The sequence below is a fragment of the Peromyscus eremicus genome, chromosome 2 (genome assembly GCF_949786415.1).
Source record: "Peromyscus eremicus chromosome 2, PerEre_H2_v1, whole genome shotgun sequence".
NCBI classification, from domain to species: Eukaryota; Metazoa; Chordata; class Mammalia; order Rodentia; family Cricetidae; genus Peromyscus; species Peromyscus eremicus.
In genome coordinates, this window is record NC_081417.1 from 78,789,977 (window position 1) to 78,807,065 (window position 17,089).

At 36.7% G+C, this 17,089-nt stretch overlaps 1 protein-coding gene across 1 annotated transcript in view; it reads right to left on the minus strand.

Moving 5' to 3' along the window:
* Positions 1 to 1,459: 1,459 nt before the first annotated feature.
* The window catches only part of Ptbp3 (polypyrimidine tract binding protein 3), a 76,144-nt gene continuing 60,514 nt past the window's right edge, over positions 1,460 to 17,089 (minus strand). Inside the window, exons 9-15 of the mRNA XM_059254408.1 lie at positions 14,409 to 14,486; positions 12,333 to 12,472; positions 12,062 to 12,095; positions 7,065 to 7,157; positions 5,624 to 5,840; positions 1,884 to 1,961; positions 1,460 to 1,738 (exon numbers count right to left, since the gene is read on the minus strand). Of these exons, the coding sequence (XP_059110391.1) occupies positions 1,606 to 1,738; positions 1,884 to 1,961; positions 5,624 to 5,840; positions 7,065 to 7,157; positions 12,062 to 12,095; positions 12,333 to 12,472; positions 14,409 to 14,486 (773 nt within the window). The 3' untranslated portion in view covers positions 1,460 to 1,605. The remainder of the gene's footprint in view (positions 1,739 to 1,883; positions 1,962 to 5,623; positions 5,841 to 7,064; positions 7,158 to 12,061; positions 12,096 to 12,332; positions 12,473 to 14,408; positions 14,487 to 17,089) is intronic.

Here is a 17,089-nt window from a genome sequence, read left to right on the forward strand (position 1 = left end):
AGCAGTTTTATATTAAAAAGAAACAATTTTACATGATACAATCACTGAAGCAACATTAACAAGTACTTTTACATTCAATCAAAAAAGTAAGAGGGTCAGAGTATAAAAAATAACCCACTTTCTCATACTCCAAATATGTGGGTATTCAGTAATGAAGTTCCATTAACAAAGAAAATCAAGTTCTTACTTGAGTGCTGAGAAAGAACCAAGTAATCCTGAGACAAATCCTAAGGGGCGGGAAAGATCAGACAGATGTGAACTGAGATCCAGTTCTGCAGTTCTGACTGTACATAAAGGCTGGAGACAACCAGCAGTCACGACAGAGGCCTACAGGTGCACAGCAAGTGATTTCCAAACCATTCCCCTCCCTATCCCATCACTACACCAAAGCACCAAAAGTTTGAATAAAAACTATTACTTACTGAAAACCACTTAAAATTCCAATGAAAAAAGGAAAAAAAAAAAAAAACCTTAAAATCCAAGACAAGGAAAGAAATAATAGAATGCTCACCAAGCCCACAATTTATCTTTCCAGATATTTAGATAAAACTCTAATCTATTATATCTTAAGCACATAATAAGGCACATAAGAAATTAAGTAAATACACAGTAATTCTGAGTATTAGAGATTATAGTGGTACAAAAAACCCTTGAGATTTTTTTTTCTAAAAGAAGACCTTACCAAAAATAACTTTTAAAAAATCTGTCAAACCATATGATAGACCTGAATATTTTCCTTAAGACTGTAAACTTTTTTTCTGAAAACAATTATAAAAAAGTAGGATTATTTTTCTTTTAGAATTTTCCAAGATCACATTACATTACTTGACAAATGTCATTTTGAAATTTAAAACATGGTTTTTTCTAAAATGATTAATTATTCTGATATTGTAACAGATCCAGGCTGAATTCCACTTCTGTTTCCCTGGGGACAATTGCAACACTTTACTTTTCTAAATAGTCTTTGAAAGAGAAGATATGCGTTATTCAAAGGAGTGTCATACAGTGAAATAAAAAAATCGAAAGAAAGCATGCATGTTTATAAACCTGCTTCCAATATAACTCCATGTGGTTATGTATAATAACTATCAATAGATGCAAATATCTGATATAATTTATATGTGAACATCATTTTCTACAGGGAAACTTCTGAATCATAAAGTTAAAAACTTGGTTTTAAGTGGTTTAAATTACATCAAGAAATTGTAAAAGTCTGTATGTCTAAATTCCTCAAAGTACAAAGGATATTAGAAATGTCATATAAGGCTGATCTGGACCAAAACTTAAAGAAAGTCTGTCCTTTTGAAATCTAATTCAGGGAATTAAATTATTTAAAAAATATTTTCCTGATCTTTTTTCCTGAAAGTTATTTTCATAGAAACTGCAGTACAAAGGAAAAGCAAATCTTTGATCATACACTGGTGGGGGGAAAAGAAATCAGAGAAAGAAAAGGACTATCTCTTGTTTTGAATGTACTTGAGTATCAAACAAACTCCCCAAGAGTGACTTTTGTGAAAGAGGCAGAATTGGTCTCGAGCTGCTTCAGTCCATGCCTGAAGACGTTACTGAAATTATGGTCCAGTTGAAGGAGAAAATTCAGAGAGCTCAGATGGTGGACTTTGAGAAAGACACTCGGAGGTGGTGATTCTCCCCAAGATCATGATTGTGAAGCTCAATAAGGGCCTGCATTGCTTCCTCCACAGACCCCAACTGAATGAGTGCCATCTTACGATCCTTCCTAAAATGACAAGAGAAAGAGAAATGTACTTAGAACTAATTTTGCTTTTAAACTTCCTCCTTTTACCAAAGGACTCTGCTGAACTACTTTAAAAAACTACGAACTCTGTGAATAATGTTAATTACTTTAGAAAGCAAGAACTTACTGAAAGAACTTAAAAGCCTTCACCGAGCATCCAGCTTCTGTGAAAAGGTTCTTCAAATCATCCATTGTAACAGAAGGGCTGTGAAAATATCAGTGTCAACTACATTAGTCCCATTTGCAAGACAATCAAGGATGAGCTCTGATAATCATCCAATTTCTAAAGTACTTTATATCCCCAACAATGTTTTCTAAGTCACAAGCCAATAGTCAAGATGGATACATATATGTTTGTAGACAGTGGAAAGTATATAAAGGCAAAACAAAAAATAACTATGTATTCTTTCAAAATGATTATTACTCTCACACTACTGGCATTAGTAATTAGCTCTAGTAATATCAAAGCTATTTCCCCAGCTCTGGCTTACCTGCTATAGCCCAGAATTATACACTTTTTATAGCTTTTGAGTTAGCCAGTTTCTGAGAATATTTACACCTGGGCTATTCATTCTCCTCTCACACTGCATAGAGATGTCTCCCGTAACCCTTAGGATAGTATAGAAATGACAGTATGTGCCAAGAACAGAATCCAGGGTTTTCCACACACCAAGTACAAGTTCTACCACTGAGCTACACATTCTCTGGTATCCCTTTGCCTGGCATTTTGACTACAACCTTATGAGACACACTCAAGAGATGATCACTCAGTTGAGCCACCTCTACATTCAATTAAAAGTATGAGATAATAAATATTTAATAGTATGCTAAGTTTGGGGGTAATGTTATACAGTAATAAATAACTGGTACAGAGGTCTATCACGCAGTTACATAACGAAAGGAGAAGCACAACATAAACAATCACTGATTCTTCAGGAAAACATCAGTGCTTACACTATATTCCTTACTCACCTGTATAGCCTTTTGAATTAATTATTCTGTATGGTGATATTTTATTTGTACTGAAATGTGATTTTATTTGTATGTTAATAAATAAAGTTGCCTGGGGGTCAGAGCTAATAGCAAGCCATAGCAGAAGCTGGGCGGTGGTGGCACACGCCTTTAATCCCAGCATTTGGGAGGCAGAGCTAGGTGGATCTCTGTGTGTTCAAGAATACAGCCAGCATGGAGACACATGCCTTTAATCTCAATACCTACCATAAAAGACCTGGAGGTCTATACAGACAGGCAGTGACGAGGAGGTCATGTGGTTGGGTTTACAACCAATGAGAAGGCAGAACAGAAAGTCAATAAAAAGGACAAACACACAGGAAGTAGGTCTCTTGCGGAGAGGAAGGACAGCAGCGACAGTGAAGGGTAAGGTTTTTAGTGCTTAGCTATTGCTCTAAACTCTGCATTTGGCTCTGTGTTTATTTAATAAGACCATTCATCTACAATTCTGAGTCTGAGTTCCATCAATAAACTGAAACTAATGACCATATTTCAAAGATTATTATGGATAAACTGGTAAGAGGGAGAACTTACCAGACTAGAAAAGTGGAGCGTTATTGCTTAATAAGACAGTTTCAATTTGGATGATAAAAAGGTGATGCAGATAGAGGATAGTTACACAAAAATATGAATGTTCTTAATGTGAATGGGCACTGTACTATATACTTAAAAACAGCCAAAAAAAAAAATCAACATCATTCTATAGATTTTAGATAAAAACAAAACGAAAGGTTTTTATGAAGATAAAACGAGGTGACACATGTAAAGCACCAGCACAGAGACAATTCAGAAATACTCATTTCTCTTCTCACCTAGAATGTCTTATGTGGGTTATAATCAGTGACCAGCTCCTGCATAACTGCTATATTTAAGGAACAAATAGGCTGGGCATAATGCTAAAAGCTAATGGGTCTCAAGTTTGAGACGCTTCGAAATAAAAAAGGACTGGGTGTCTAGCTCAATGGTAGAGAACTTGCTAACCATACATGAGGACCGGGTACAGGGATTAAAAAACAAAACAAAGCTGGGCAGTGGTAGTGCACACCTTTAATCCCAGCACTCAGGAAGCAGAGCCAGGCAGATCTCTTGTGAGTCTGAGGTCTGCCTGGGCTAGAGAGTGAGTTCCAGGACAGGCACCAAAACTACACAGAGAAACCCTGTCTCGAAAAACCAGAAAAAAAAACAAAAAACAAAAAACACTAAACAAACAAACAACAACAACAAAAAAAAACCACCAACTAACCAACCACACACAGAGACAGACATCTAACAATAACAGGCCCATTTACATACTCCACAGTGATGAGCTGGTACTTTTGAATTTTTTGTTTTTCAAGACAGGGTTTCTGTGTAGCCCTGGCTGTCCTGCAACTCACTCTGTATACCAGACTGACCAGAAACTCAAAGAGACCCTGTGTTTACCACCACTGCCCAGCAGGAATTTGTTTAAAGTGACTCCTCCATTTACCAGTTGGCATGAGGTTTGATTTTACTGCCTAATTCAGATGAAAAGACTCTCATCGAGCCTGACTGTACACCAGCAGAGACACTGAGTAGTCAAAACTATTTTGAGTAATTATTTTTCTTTCCTAGTTAGCTCAGGTTCTTACAATTAGATTCCAAAACTTAACCCATCCATTCCCTTGGGTTTTAAACTATACACATATAAATACACAAATACATATTCCCACAACTTTTCCTCTCCCCCATAATATTTTTATTGATATATGGGATTCCACACCATGAACCCAGAGCACACTCACTTCTCAGTCCTCCCAGGTCTGTCCTCACACCCTTGTGACCCCCACTGCCAAAAAAAAATTAGAAAAGGGGGCGCAAATCTAATTTGTACTGCCCATAGACTCACTGGAGCATGGTCAAACTCCTGGTAGCCAGTCCCTTAAAGAAATCTGAGTCCTTCCCCACCTGCACCCCTGCCAGAAGCATCAATTGTGGAGAGCTAACCCTTTAGCTTCCTCATCACAATTTTTTAGAGTTCTCTTCAATTGTTTTCTGTTTAGGCTGTTACTTGGGGGTGGCGGGGGAGGAAGAAGGAGCACCCACAACTTTTAACACTAGTTCCAAAGTGTACCCCTTTCATGAGTAAGTTTAAAGTAGACCCAAAAAAATTTAAAAATTAAGGAATTACAATAAATGTTTTATTTGAAGTGTCAGAGACTATAAATATCTCATGCTGTGTGTGAACTGTACAATCTTTGTTGAAAGCATTCAATTTCTTAAGTAGCTCCAAGGCAACAAAGGTATTGTGTAAATGAATGAGCACAGTGGCACAGTGGTTTTATACCACATTTACAACTTAGTTACTTTCTCGTGTTACAGAAACACAAAGAAGTGGACAAACGTCTACCAAAGGAATGTCTACATATACTTATTTTTATGCCCACTTTAAACAGCGAAGCAACTAATTGAAATTCTTTATTTGAAAATCCTTTATTTTATTAAAAGTGATAATTTCACTTTTAAGGGTATTAGGGACTGGAGAGATGGCTCAGCGGTTAAGAGCACTGGCTGCTCTTGTAGAGGACGTGGGTTCAATTCCCAGCACCCCTATGTCAGTTTACAACTATCTTTAACTCCAATTCCAGGGGATCACACACCTTCATATAAACATACATGAAAGCAAAACACCAATGCACATAAAATAAGACTAAATAAATCATTAAAAATGTTTTTTTAAAAAGGGTATGATTGGAAATACAGGCTCTTCACAGCATGATGGTATATAAAAAATTGGCAACCAAGAGAACTATTAAGTTTAGAACAATGTTATGGCTTTTGCTTCTCGCAAAACACATATTTTAGATTAATCACCAAAATAACTTTTTAGATACATACGGAATGTTGGAAAGATGCAGAGTGGCTGATGGTGGAAAGATATTCTGGAAGTTCTTTGAGCCGGGCTTTTTAAAACGATGCAGAGGACTATTGCTGAAGTCCTTAGTTAGACCTTGGTCTTCTTGTCCCTCTCTAGGGAGCTGAACTGCTTGGTGTTTGGACAGTGTAGCACGAAGTACTTTTCCATAAAGTCTCTGACCACTTAGATGATTCATTGCTATTGTACAGGAAGAAAATAAGGAAACTTTGAATATTGAGATACTTAATATCTGTTACCACATTTTTCATTTTGTCATTTAAAACTGTAAACAGTCTGAGCTCAGGTGCTCGAGAAACGGCTCCTAGGTTAAGATAAGAGCAGCACCTGCTGCTTTTTCCCAGAAAACCCATGTTCAGTGCTCAGCACATACATGGCAACTTCAAATTGTCTTTTCACTCCAATTCAAGGGGTCCAATGCCTTCTCTTGGCTTCTGCCAGCACCAGGTACACATGTAGTACACAATCAGATATGCAGACAAAATACCCACACACATAAGCTTTTACAAATTAAAAAAAAATAAATGTAAGAGCTGAGCAGTGCTGGCACATGCCTTCAATCCCAACAGTCAGGAGGCAGAGGCAGGAGAATCTCTGTGAACTCACAAGGATAGCCTGGTCTACAGATTGAGTCCCAGGACAGCCAGGCATGTTACACAGAAAAACCATATCTCAAAAATAACCAAAAATAAAACAAAACAACAACAATAAAAAAAAAAGAGCTCATAGGAAAAAGCATTAAATAACTTCATTTTGTTATAATAAAAGCAATTAAAAAATAGCCTAATCAAACAAAGTAACTTCTGAGCAGAGTGCTAGGAAGCTCCAGACACAGAACGTAACAGACCCTCAAGGAATGGTTATTGACTATATAGTTTTGTCTTATGCAAAGCATTTTTTTTTTGTCTTTTTTTTTTTTTTTTTCCAGAGCTGAGGATTGAACTCAGGGCCTTGTGCTAGCAAGCGCTCTACCACTAGGGTAAATCCCCAACCCCACAAAGCATTTTTTAAGACAGCTGAGTAGTTATATTTTAGTGGCCAGGGAATGACAAATTCTTGTACCATTATTAGAAAATTTGCCACTTTTAAATTACTCAACAGCTCTAGAAAATTTAATTTAGAAGGAAAAGAATATTCTCATTTCCCTTCAGATCATATAATTTTTCAACTTTTAAAAGAAAAGTGAAGACTCATACAGATATGTGAAACAAGTCATGTTTATCAGTTTAAAGTGAATGTGTTGTGTGTTTTAAATAATGAACTTCAGAGCCTCAAGTAAAGCAGGTGTAAATAAGGAAAACACTATCATAAAGAAGTGCTAGTGCAAAATTATATCCCTGCTAGTTCTCCACTGCTCTTCCTGAAGGAATTCACATGCAAATCGGGCATCCCCGCTGTCAGTACCTAGCTGAGCTTGACTGGCGTCGGCCATCTGCACCAAGGCGTTCTCTTTCTTGTTAAACATGATCTTCACTCGATGTACATCACCATACACCCCTAATTAAAACAAAACAAGGCAAAACACAAAACACTGCATTTAAATGCCTGGCTGTATTTAGTTTTACCCCTGTATTTACAGGTTTCTTTTTTTCTTACTTTACTACCTACCATCCCATGGCAATTTCATGCATGCTGTCTTAATTAAGTTTCACAGCTTTTCACCTCTCAATCTGTCACAGATATCTCATAAATACAGAAGATTCATTATATCCCCAATGAATTGAATTGCTCTTACCTCTTCCTATTTCTAGAGATGAACAGCCTGGCTAAAGATAAAAGGGAGCACTAGGCACACAACTGCTCCTGTCAGGCACTCATTTTTGATATCTTTCTTAAAATCTGTCATCTGCCAGGCGGTGGCAGCGCACGCCTTTAATCCCAGCACTTAGGAGACAGAGCCAGGTGGATCTCTTTGAGTTCAAGGCCAGCCTGGTCTACAGAGCAAGATCCAGAACAGGCTCCAAAGCTACACAGAGAAACCCTGTCTCAAAAAACCAAAAAATCTTTCATCCAATCATCAGCACCTTTGGAATTTATGGCCTAAGTAAGCATCCCTCACAACTGTTCACTTCTTCCATTCTTACAACTGTTAAGTTATGAGAATGCTTTCTTTACCATTGTACTGAAGGACTATCCTAACACCTCATCTCATTAGACATCATCATCATCATTATTATTGGTTCCCAAAGTGGGTCCTCTATCACAGAAGACAGGCAAAATAATTAATCTGGGTGTGGGAAGACAATAAAAGCCAACATGAAAAATTACATTTCATGAACTTTAATTCTACAAAAATTAAAGTCAAGAGGGTTTATGATGTAAAAAGCATTCTTTCATTTCCTTCTGTCTAATGAACTATAATATACTGCAGTTTATACAGTATATAAAAGCAGATCTCTGTATAGAAGCAACATCACTACACTTGTAATTCAATAAAAAAAATAGTTATGGAAATCTTCAAGGCAAACAGAAGAGAGATGGTTACCAACACCTAATGACAACTTTTAATCTAGACATGGATTTTAAAATTTAAAACAAAAAAAATCAAGTGTTCTGAATCTACTGCCTGCTGTGGAATGTCGTTCTGTATGCTGTGAATGTGTGTTGCTCTGATTGGTTGATACATAAAACGCTGAATGGCCAGGAGCCAGGCAGGAAGTATATGTGGAATAAGCAGACAAGGAGAATTCTGGGAAGAGGAAGGCTGAGTCAGGAGTTGCCAGCTGGACACAGAAGGAGCAAGATGACAAGGTAGAACTGAGAAAAGGTACCAAGCCACTTGGCTAAAAATAAGAATTATGGATTAATTTAAGTGTAAGAGCTAGTCAGTAAAAAGCCTCAGCTAATGGCCATACAGTTTATAAGTAATATAAGCCTCTGTGTGTTTACTTGGTTCTGAGCGGCTGCAGGACTGGGCGGGACACAGGAAAATTTCAGCTACAACTGCCTCTCTCAAAAATGACAAGAGACTAAAGTAGGCATTTTTTGAAAATTACATATAGAGCTGGGCATGGTGGCACACATCTTTGATCCCAGCACTCGGGAGAGGCAGAAGGAGGTGGAGCTCTGGATTGAAGGCCAGCAGGGCTTACACAAAGAATTCCAGGACAGCCAAGACTACACAGTGAGACCCCATCTCAAAAAACCAGTAAAACCAAACCCCCAACAACTAAATAGATACATACAATTTGTTAAGACATGAGAGATTTCCTTTTTTTTTTTTTAATGAAGAAGTATTTTACTATTAAAGAAGATCTACTTCAGACAAAAGGTACTGAAAATTAATTCAATATTATATAACCATTAATTACATGTGTCATTATTAGCAACATTGATAGTGACTAAAGAGGAGCATAAGTGGTTTCTTTTGGGTGATGGAATAATTCTAAAACTGGACTATGATAATCCTAAGCAACTGTGAACACAAACTAAAAATGTCAGGTCTAGAGATGGTACCCAACAACCTGAGTTTGATTTCCAGGACCCACAAGGTAGAGAGAGCCTACTCAAGCAAGTTAGCTTCTGACCTCCACAGGCACACCACAGCATGCACATGTCCTGTGGTGGTTTGAATGAGAATGGCCACAAAAGACTCACAGATCTGATACTTGGTCACTGGGAGTGGTACTATTTGAAAGGACTAGGAGGTATGACCTTGTTGGAGGAAGTGTGTCACTGGGGGTGGGTTTTAGGACTTCAAAAAGCCCATCCCAGAGTAACTCTCTCTTCCTGCTGCCTGCAGATATGAATGTAGAAATCTCAGCTACTTCTCCAGTACTATGTCTGCCTGCATGCCACCATGCTCCCCACCATGATGACAATGGACTAAAACCTCTGAAACTGTAAGCAAGCCCCAATTAAATGTTTTCCTTTATAAGAGTTGCCGTGGTCATAGTGTCTCTTCACAGCAATATAACACTGACTAAAACATGTCCTTAATACATAAAGTAAATAAACGTTAAACTTTTTTTTTGATCTTAAGAGCCAGTGAGATCAACTGCTAGAACTCCTAAAGGTAGAAGGAGAGAAGTGACTATACTGTTGTTCTTTATCCTTCATATATGCATATGTAAGCTGCGGCTTGTGTGTAATCACATATATCACATACACAACACAGTAATAAAATTTAATAAATGAAATAAATGAGCTCAACAGATTAGCAAGCAGGGAAAGTACCCACTCTTAACTGCTATATCGTATCTCTAACTTCAAAAAACAAAACAAGACAGAAAAAAAAAAAAAAAACACCAAAAAACTACCCTATATCCTCTTGTAGCCAAGTACAATGCAGCATTCTAGAATCCTAGCTACTTTGAAGGCTGAGGTAGAAAGATATTCTGGGCTAAAAACGAGACTCCATTTCAGTAGTAGTAGATGCCTTGTCTAACAAACATAAGGTCCTAGGTTCAATCTCCAGGTCTGAAAAAACAACCTATTACCATCTAAAGAATTTAGAAATGAATATCTGCCCCATTTGTTAACATTCAAATACAACAGTTTTAAAAATCTGCTAACAGAAACACAGAACTTTTCTAGATAAAGCATATCAAAAAGGACTGGATTCAACTAAATGTTAGTACAACTAAAAATATTAGTACAAGTACACCAAAATGAAACACTTCCATTTGAGCCTTATATTTTATCCTTGGAATACCAAATTAAAATGAAACCAATTTCTTTAAAATAAAGTATAAATATATCATGTATTTTGTGAAATATTAATATTTGTAATGGAGAAAAGCTTTGTATTAAGTTCTTTAAATTTTTAAGTATTGCTTATTTTGTGTTCCCATTTCTATGCTTGTATACTAATACTACATGTGAGTATAATAAAAGATAGATATATAAGTCTTATGAAATTGGAATACATGTTTAATTATTATGCTTTTAACTAAGAGAAAAAGATTGTTTGAAGTTTTCCAACTTTTTTTTTAAAGACAGAGTCTCACTAGCCTGAGAAAGACTGAGGGGTATAATTTAGTAGCTCTGTCCTTCCATGGAAGAGGTCCTGAATTTGATTCCCAGTACTCCAAAATCAAAACCATACCTGAAAGTCATTTTGTCTTAATCTTGCTTAAAAAGATACTGTTTCCCATCTTTCTTAGGGAATCAAATTTCTTCACATACTTTATAAACCCTCTATGACTCTTCACCAGTCCATCAGTCTCAGTTCAACATGTTTGTCTTATATTCTCCATTGGGCTTCCTTTACCTCCCCTATTCTAGAAAATCTCTAAATGCTACTATTTGCTGTAGAATAATCCTTTTGTACACTGTGAAGAACTGTCACTCAGATTGGTTTAATATAAAAAGCTAATTGGCTGGTAGCCAGGCAGGAAGTATAGGCAGGACAACCAAACTAAGGAGGCTGGGAAGAATGGTGTAGTCAGAGTCACCAGCCAGACGCAGAGGGATCAGGAGATGAATGTGCCATGCTAATAAAGGTACGGCCACATGGCAGAGCGTAAATAAGGAATATGGGTTAATTTAAAATGTTAAGAGCTAGTTAGTAATAAGCCTGAGCTATTGGCCAAGCATTTACAATTAATATAAGCCTCAGTATATGTTTGAGAGTGACTGCGGGACAGTAAAACTCCGCCTACAACTGTTTGTGAAGACATATACCCTCAACGTCTCTTTGGCTGATTCTTCCTCATTTTTTACAAGTCAGCTTAACTACCACTTCTGAGTCAGCTAAATAAGCACTCCCTGCTTTATACTACCATCTACAAACTTAAGTTCCCTGATTGTGGTGGTATTGTGCTCCCCAAAATATTGTGCACGCTAATAAACTTATCTGGGATCAGAGAACAGGACAGCCACAATATTAAACATAGAGGATAGGCAGTGGTAGCACATGCCTTTAATCCTAGCATTGCAGAGGCAGAAATCCCTCTGGATCTCTGTGAGTTCAAGGCCACATTGGAAACAGCCAGGCATGGTGACACACGCCTTTAATCCCAAGAAATGAGTCTTTAATCCCAGGGAGTGATAGCAGATAGCAGAAAGGTATATAAGGCGTGAAGACCAGGAACTAGAAGCTTTGGGCTGGTTAAGCTTTTAGGCTTTTGAGCAGCAGTTCAGCTGAGATTCACTCTGGATGAGGACTCAGAGGCTTCCAGTCTGAGCAAACAGAATCAGCTGAGGAATTGGCAAGGTGAGGTAGGCTTGTTCTGCTTCTCTGATCTTCCAGCATTCACCGCAGTAACTGGCCTCAGGTTTGATTTTATTAATAAGACCTTCTAAGATTTCTGCTACACCTGATCATTATCTTTGCTCTATCTTCAGTGTCAAACATATTACTAAGCATATAAAAATAATCAACAAATATCACTAAATGAATCACATGTGCTCATTTCACATCTACAGATGATACTAAAAATAAACAAAAAAGAACTTACCAAAAAGGATAAAAAGCCCATGCGGTGTGATAAACTGAAAAAGATAACACAGATATAACTAAATATAGCACAATTTTAAAACTAGTTTATTTACAATGTAATAAAGACAGTTTACTCTGTTACAGCACTGTTTTGTTTCTATATGTCCTGTTGACACATATTATTTAAAATCCTTAAAACAAACTTAAGCATTGTAACACAAACCTAGACTATATGTAAGAACCCATCATCCCACTTCCTGTAAGACTACTCAGACCACTTCTCAACTCACATCAGGATTGAGGTTGGTGACAAGCAGAACAGAATTCCCTGGTATACCACTTGCCCCAGGAATGGCCATCCTTCCAGTGACAGCAGAGGAGGTGAGTGTGAGAGGACCAAGGGGTCCAGGAACAGCTGGGACAGACAGACCTATTAAAAACACCAAAATAGACTCTTACATTCCCGTTATCAGGAGAATAACATTTGATAGGTAGAACTTAAGCCAAGAAAGTGAACATTTAAAAAATAAAGTGTCCAGATTATCATAAAGGCTACCCAAGGCCAGCTTTCTTCCCATAGTCTGTCTGAAAGATGAGTTCCTTATTTGTTGGCATTATCTTTAATTAATATCATTCTATTAATTAAATTAATATCTGCAGAGTAATTGGACTCACTGGTCTTAAAAATCAGTTAAGCTTCACAGAGGGCCTATTACCTGCAACCACTTTTTTATCCAGCACCTTCATGTCAAGTGGATGTAATTTTCATACTGACCACAAATAAAATTAGCTAAAAATAAACTCTTCTGATTATATTTATATATGACACATACGTAACTATTTTATATATATTAATATACAGCCCTTCAAAAGAAGTCTCAAATATGTATGCTTACATAGGAAAATATTTTTTAACTTTGTAAAGTGCTATATATATACAGATTATGATCAACAATAAATTTATTATATTTTAGGATTACTGCCCAAGATATTCTTGAACAACTGAAAAGGCTTATATATACTTAAAACAGCACTTCCTCAGAAGTACCACTACTTATACCTTTGCTTTCAAAGTATTTAATAACATAGAGACCCTCTGTTCTATAAAGGGAACCAATGTATTTATCTTGCTGTACTGGAAATGAAACCAGGGCCTTGCATGTTAGACAAACACTCTATCGCTAAGCTACATCTCCAGTCTCAATTTGGTTCGTTCAGTTTAACATTTTTTTGTTCTCATCTGACCACTCTATTATACACCATGTAATTAAATTGCAACAGACTTGAAACTCATCCAATTTTGTTTGATAATCTAATAATTTAAGACTGTGCTGATGGCATTCTCCAATTAAATGCCCTTGGAAGGATGAGGTGGGGGAAATAGTCACTTTATATCGCTGGCTAGCCTGGAACTCTGAGATCCTCCTCTCTCAGCCTCCTGACTGCTACAAATGAAGGTGTGCACCACCACACCTAGCTTGAATTCCTTTTACAGTAAATGTTTTCCTTTATATGATCCACTTCCTATGCCCTTCTGATCCAACCTTGCAACTGTTGCTACCATCTATAGGTCAGGCACATATATCAACTAAAAGAAGAACTACAGTATATGTATGTGCTCTACTTAGCCTTATAAGTCTTATCAAATTAGGAGCATTCATTGATCTTTTTTCGGCCCCCTTAATGCATATTATTCTGTTTTAAACTACAGTGTGTCTAAGCAAAACATCTAAAATGAAAGAAAACCAATCTATCACTTCCAGATGCCCAAGAATTAAAATTGGAGATTCAAACAAGCAAACTCTATGGAGTTTTCTGTTTTCTTTTGTTAAAAAAGATTACCTAGAACAGTCACATAAAGATGTGTTTCAATGTATTAAAACCATCAATCAACTAGGACTTAATATTTAATCTCAAAATCAGTCTTTCTGAGTTAATTCTATTCTCCCCAACAAAGATAGTAGTTAAAACTTACAGAATTAAAATATTAAAGTAAAAACTTATGCCGGGTGGGGGTGGTGCGCCCCTTTAATCCCAGCACTCAGGAGGCAGAGCCAGGCAGATCTCAGTGAGTTCAAGGCTAGCCTGGTCTACAGAGAGAGATGTAGGACAGGCACCAAAACTACACAGAGAAACCCTGTCTTGAAAAACAAAAAAAAAAAACCAAAAAACCCACAGTGGAATTACTGAAGTGCACAGTGGAACTAGAGAAAATTGTTTGTAACTATAAAGATGCTGAGCATACTAAGCAAGTTACTCCATGGTTGTTACACCTAATATTTTAAATCGTTCAAATTTGGTGAGCTCCTAGAAGACAAAGAATTTCATTTAAAGAACCATTTGAAATTCAACCTGAAAAGATTTACCTGTAGCTTGAGGAAATCCAATGGCAGGGGCAAATCCAGCAGCCCCTGCATATGGAGAAGAAATTATACCTGGTGCACCTGTGAAGAAGAAAGGTTATAATAAATAATAGTGCCTGCTAACTATGCTTATCAATACACTATGAACTGCCCATATGAAAATATATTATAAATGGAATTGAACCATTATAGAATCATAGTTATTCAGTAGGTAATCCCTAAAGTATAAAAGTCCCTACTGTCTCCAGAGGCTGAGGGCTTTCAATTGGGTTCAAGGATGAAGAGCATAGCTTAGCTGTTAATTAAGTCTGGACTAGGCTAAGATTCTCTAGAGCATTTTTTTTTCCTTTATGGAAAGTCATCAAATGCTTGTTAAACTATACTATATTGAAGTAGCACTGGACTGATGAAAAGAAATAATGAAGCTGGACATTGTGGCACATGCTTTTAATTCTATTACTGAAGAAAGAGGATCATGAATTTAAGGTATGATTCTGTTTAAACAAACATGAGATAAATTTTTGTCACTGAGATGTTTATAAGATACAAGAGTATGAATTACAGAGACTTCACTATGATGGATTAGAAGATATCTCTGCAAGTTAAGGGAAAGTTTGAGCTAGACAGTACGTTACTACAAAGCACAGTGCCATGTATATTTAGACAAACAATTCCAGTCTTTTCTATAGGAAGCCTGGTGACAGTGTTAATAAAACAGGAGTCAGTTCCAATGGAGGAATCAAGTGTGAAATGACTGTAAGATACCTAACTGAAAACACCAAAGCAAACTCAGAATAATTAGCATAAGCAACATACTTGGGATAATGTGGACTTAGCCATGAGTGCCTACAGACAAAAGAAGGCTCCAGTAAAAAGTGCATAAACAGTAAGATGATCAGGGCTGAAGTGAAGGAAGGAAAGAAAGACAACAGCTTTAGGAATGGGAAAAACAGTGATCCCTGGGATTCTATGGACTACACTAAAAATGTGGGAGGCCTTTCAATAGGAGTTATACAAGAAATAAAGAGAAAGGAACAGTTTTCAGGGAATAAAAAGAAATCAGACTGCAGAAGTCCAAGCAAAGCCTCAGCTATTTCCATTTGTATTTCCACTTGGAAATAATCTGTCAGAAAACAGCCTGCATATTTCATCTTATTAAGAGATTACATAGAATTTTAAGAAAAATGGTTGGAGACCATTAATAATTATTTATAATAACTAAGAACAGGTACTTTGCATGCATCTAAAAAAAATGTCCCATGACAGAAACTAAGGTAATACAAAGACAAAACCTATTTCTAAGTCATCACGCACTACAAAAAGTTTTTCCCAACTCAAAGAAATACTAAGTACCCTGGTGTGATCATTTGGCATTTTGTAATGTACTTAATTATTACATTATTCACCACATCTATGTACAGTAACATTAATTTTAAAAAATGGCATTGAGAGCAGGCAAGATGGCCAAGAGAGTAAAGTGCTTGCCTTGCTTTTATTCCCCAGAACTCACATTACAGAGCTGAGTGAGCCTGGTGGTGCTCAGAACCCTAGCCCTTCAAAGACAGATACAAGCAGACACCTAGGCTCACTGGCCAGTCAGTCTAGCTGAACTGGTGAGTTCCAAACCAGTGAAGAGATCCTGTCTTGGAAAGAGGGTAGATGGTGCCTGCAGACTATACCTAAGTTTGTTCTATGGCCTCCACAGGCAAGTAATTATACTTATTTGTGTGTGCTAGTAAACACACACACATACACACAGACACCACAAATACACGAAGTGCCGCTAAAAGTTTTCTTTGTTGGGCTGGAGAAATGCCTCAGTGAACAATCCTGACAATTTTCAAGTTTTTAGAAAAAAATAGCTATATATTATTGTTGTAGCTGGCAAAATTTCACAAGTTCTTTTGTATTAATTTTCTGATTTTGACAAATAAATTTAAGGATACTGATTGCCAAACATGTTGGCTCACACCAGGAATCCTAGCTTAGGAGGCTGAGGAAGACTGCTATGAGCTCAAGGCCACCCTGCGCTACCCTGTCTCCAAAAAAACAAAACAAAACAAAACAAAACAAAAAAACCACAAAATACAGACACACAAAATACCTTTGTTCTTAGTAAACATTCAGTGAATATTTAGAAGTCAATCATATTTGCAACTTACTCTCCAATGGTTTCAAGTGGGCGACACAGCTATAAATATATACAAAATCAATTGGAGATGATAAAGTAAATGAGGCGTGACAGTAACAATGGAGAAATATGAATGGAGTTATTTATGCTATTCCTATAGCTTACATTATTTTAAAAACAAAGCCACCTAAAATACTATAAATTTTAGAATATAAGTAGTGATCTTTGTATGAAAAAAATATTTGTTTTTTGAAACAGGGTCTCTTTATGTAGCTAAGGCTACCCTTGAACTCACAATCCTTGTCTCTGCCTCCTGGGTACTGGGTACATGCACTGCCATACCCAATATAAGTAAATATCTTTATAACTTCAGGCTAATAACTATTTTTTATATAAGACTCCTCACACTGAACAACAATTACATCATATAATGGAAACAATAAACTTGACTATCAATAAGCCCGAATTGGGAGAAATTTTCTAAATAGCCAATGTTTTTGGATAATCTTTTCCTACACTGTAAAAAAATGTCTCTGCCTAAAGCTTCTGATTG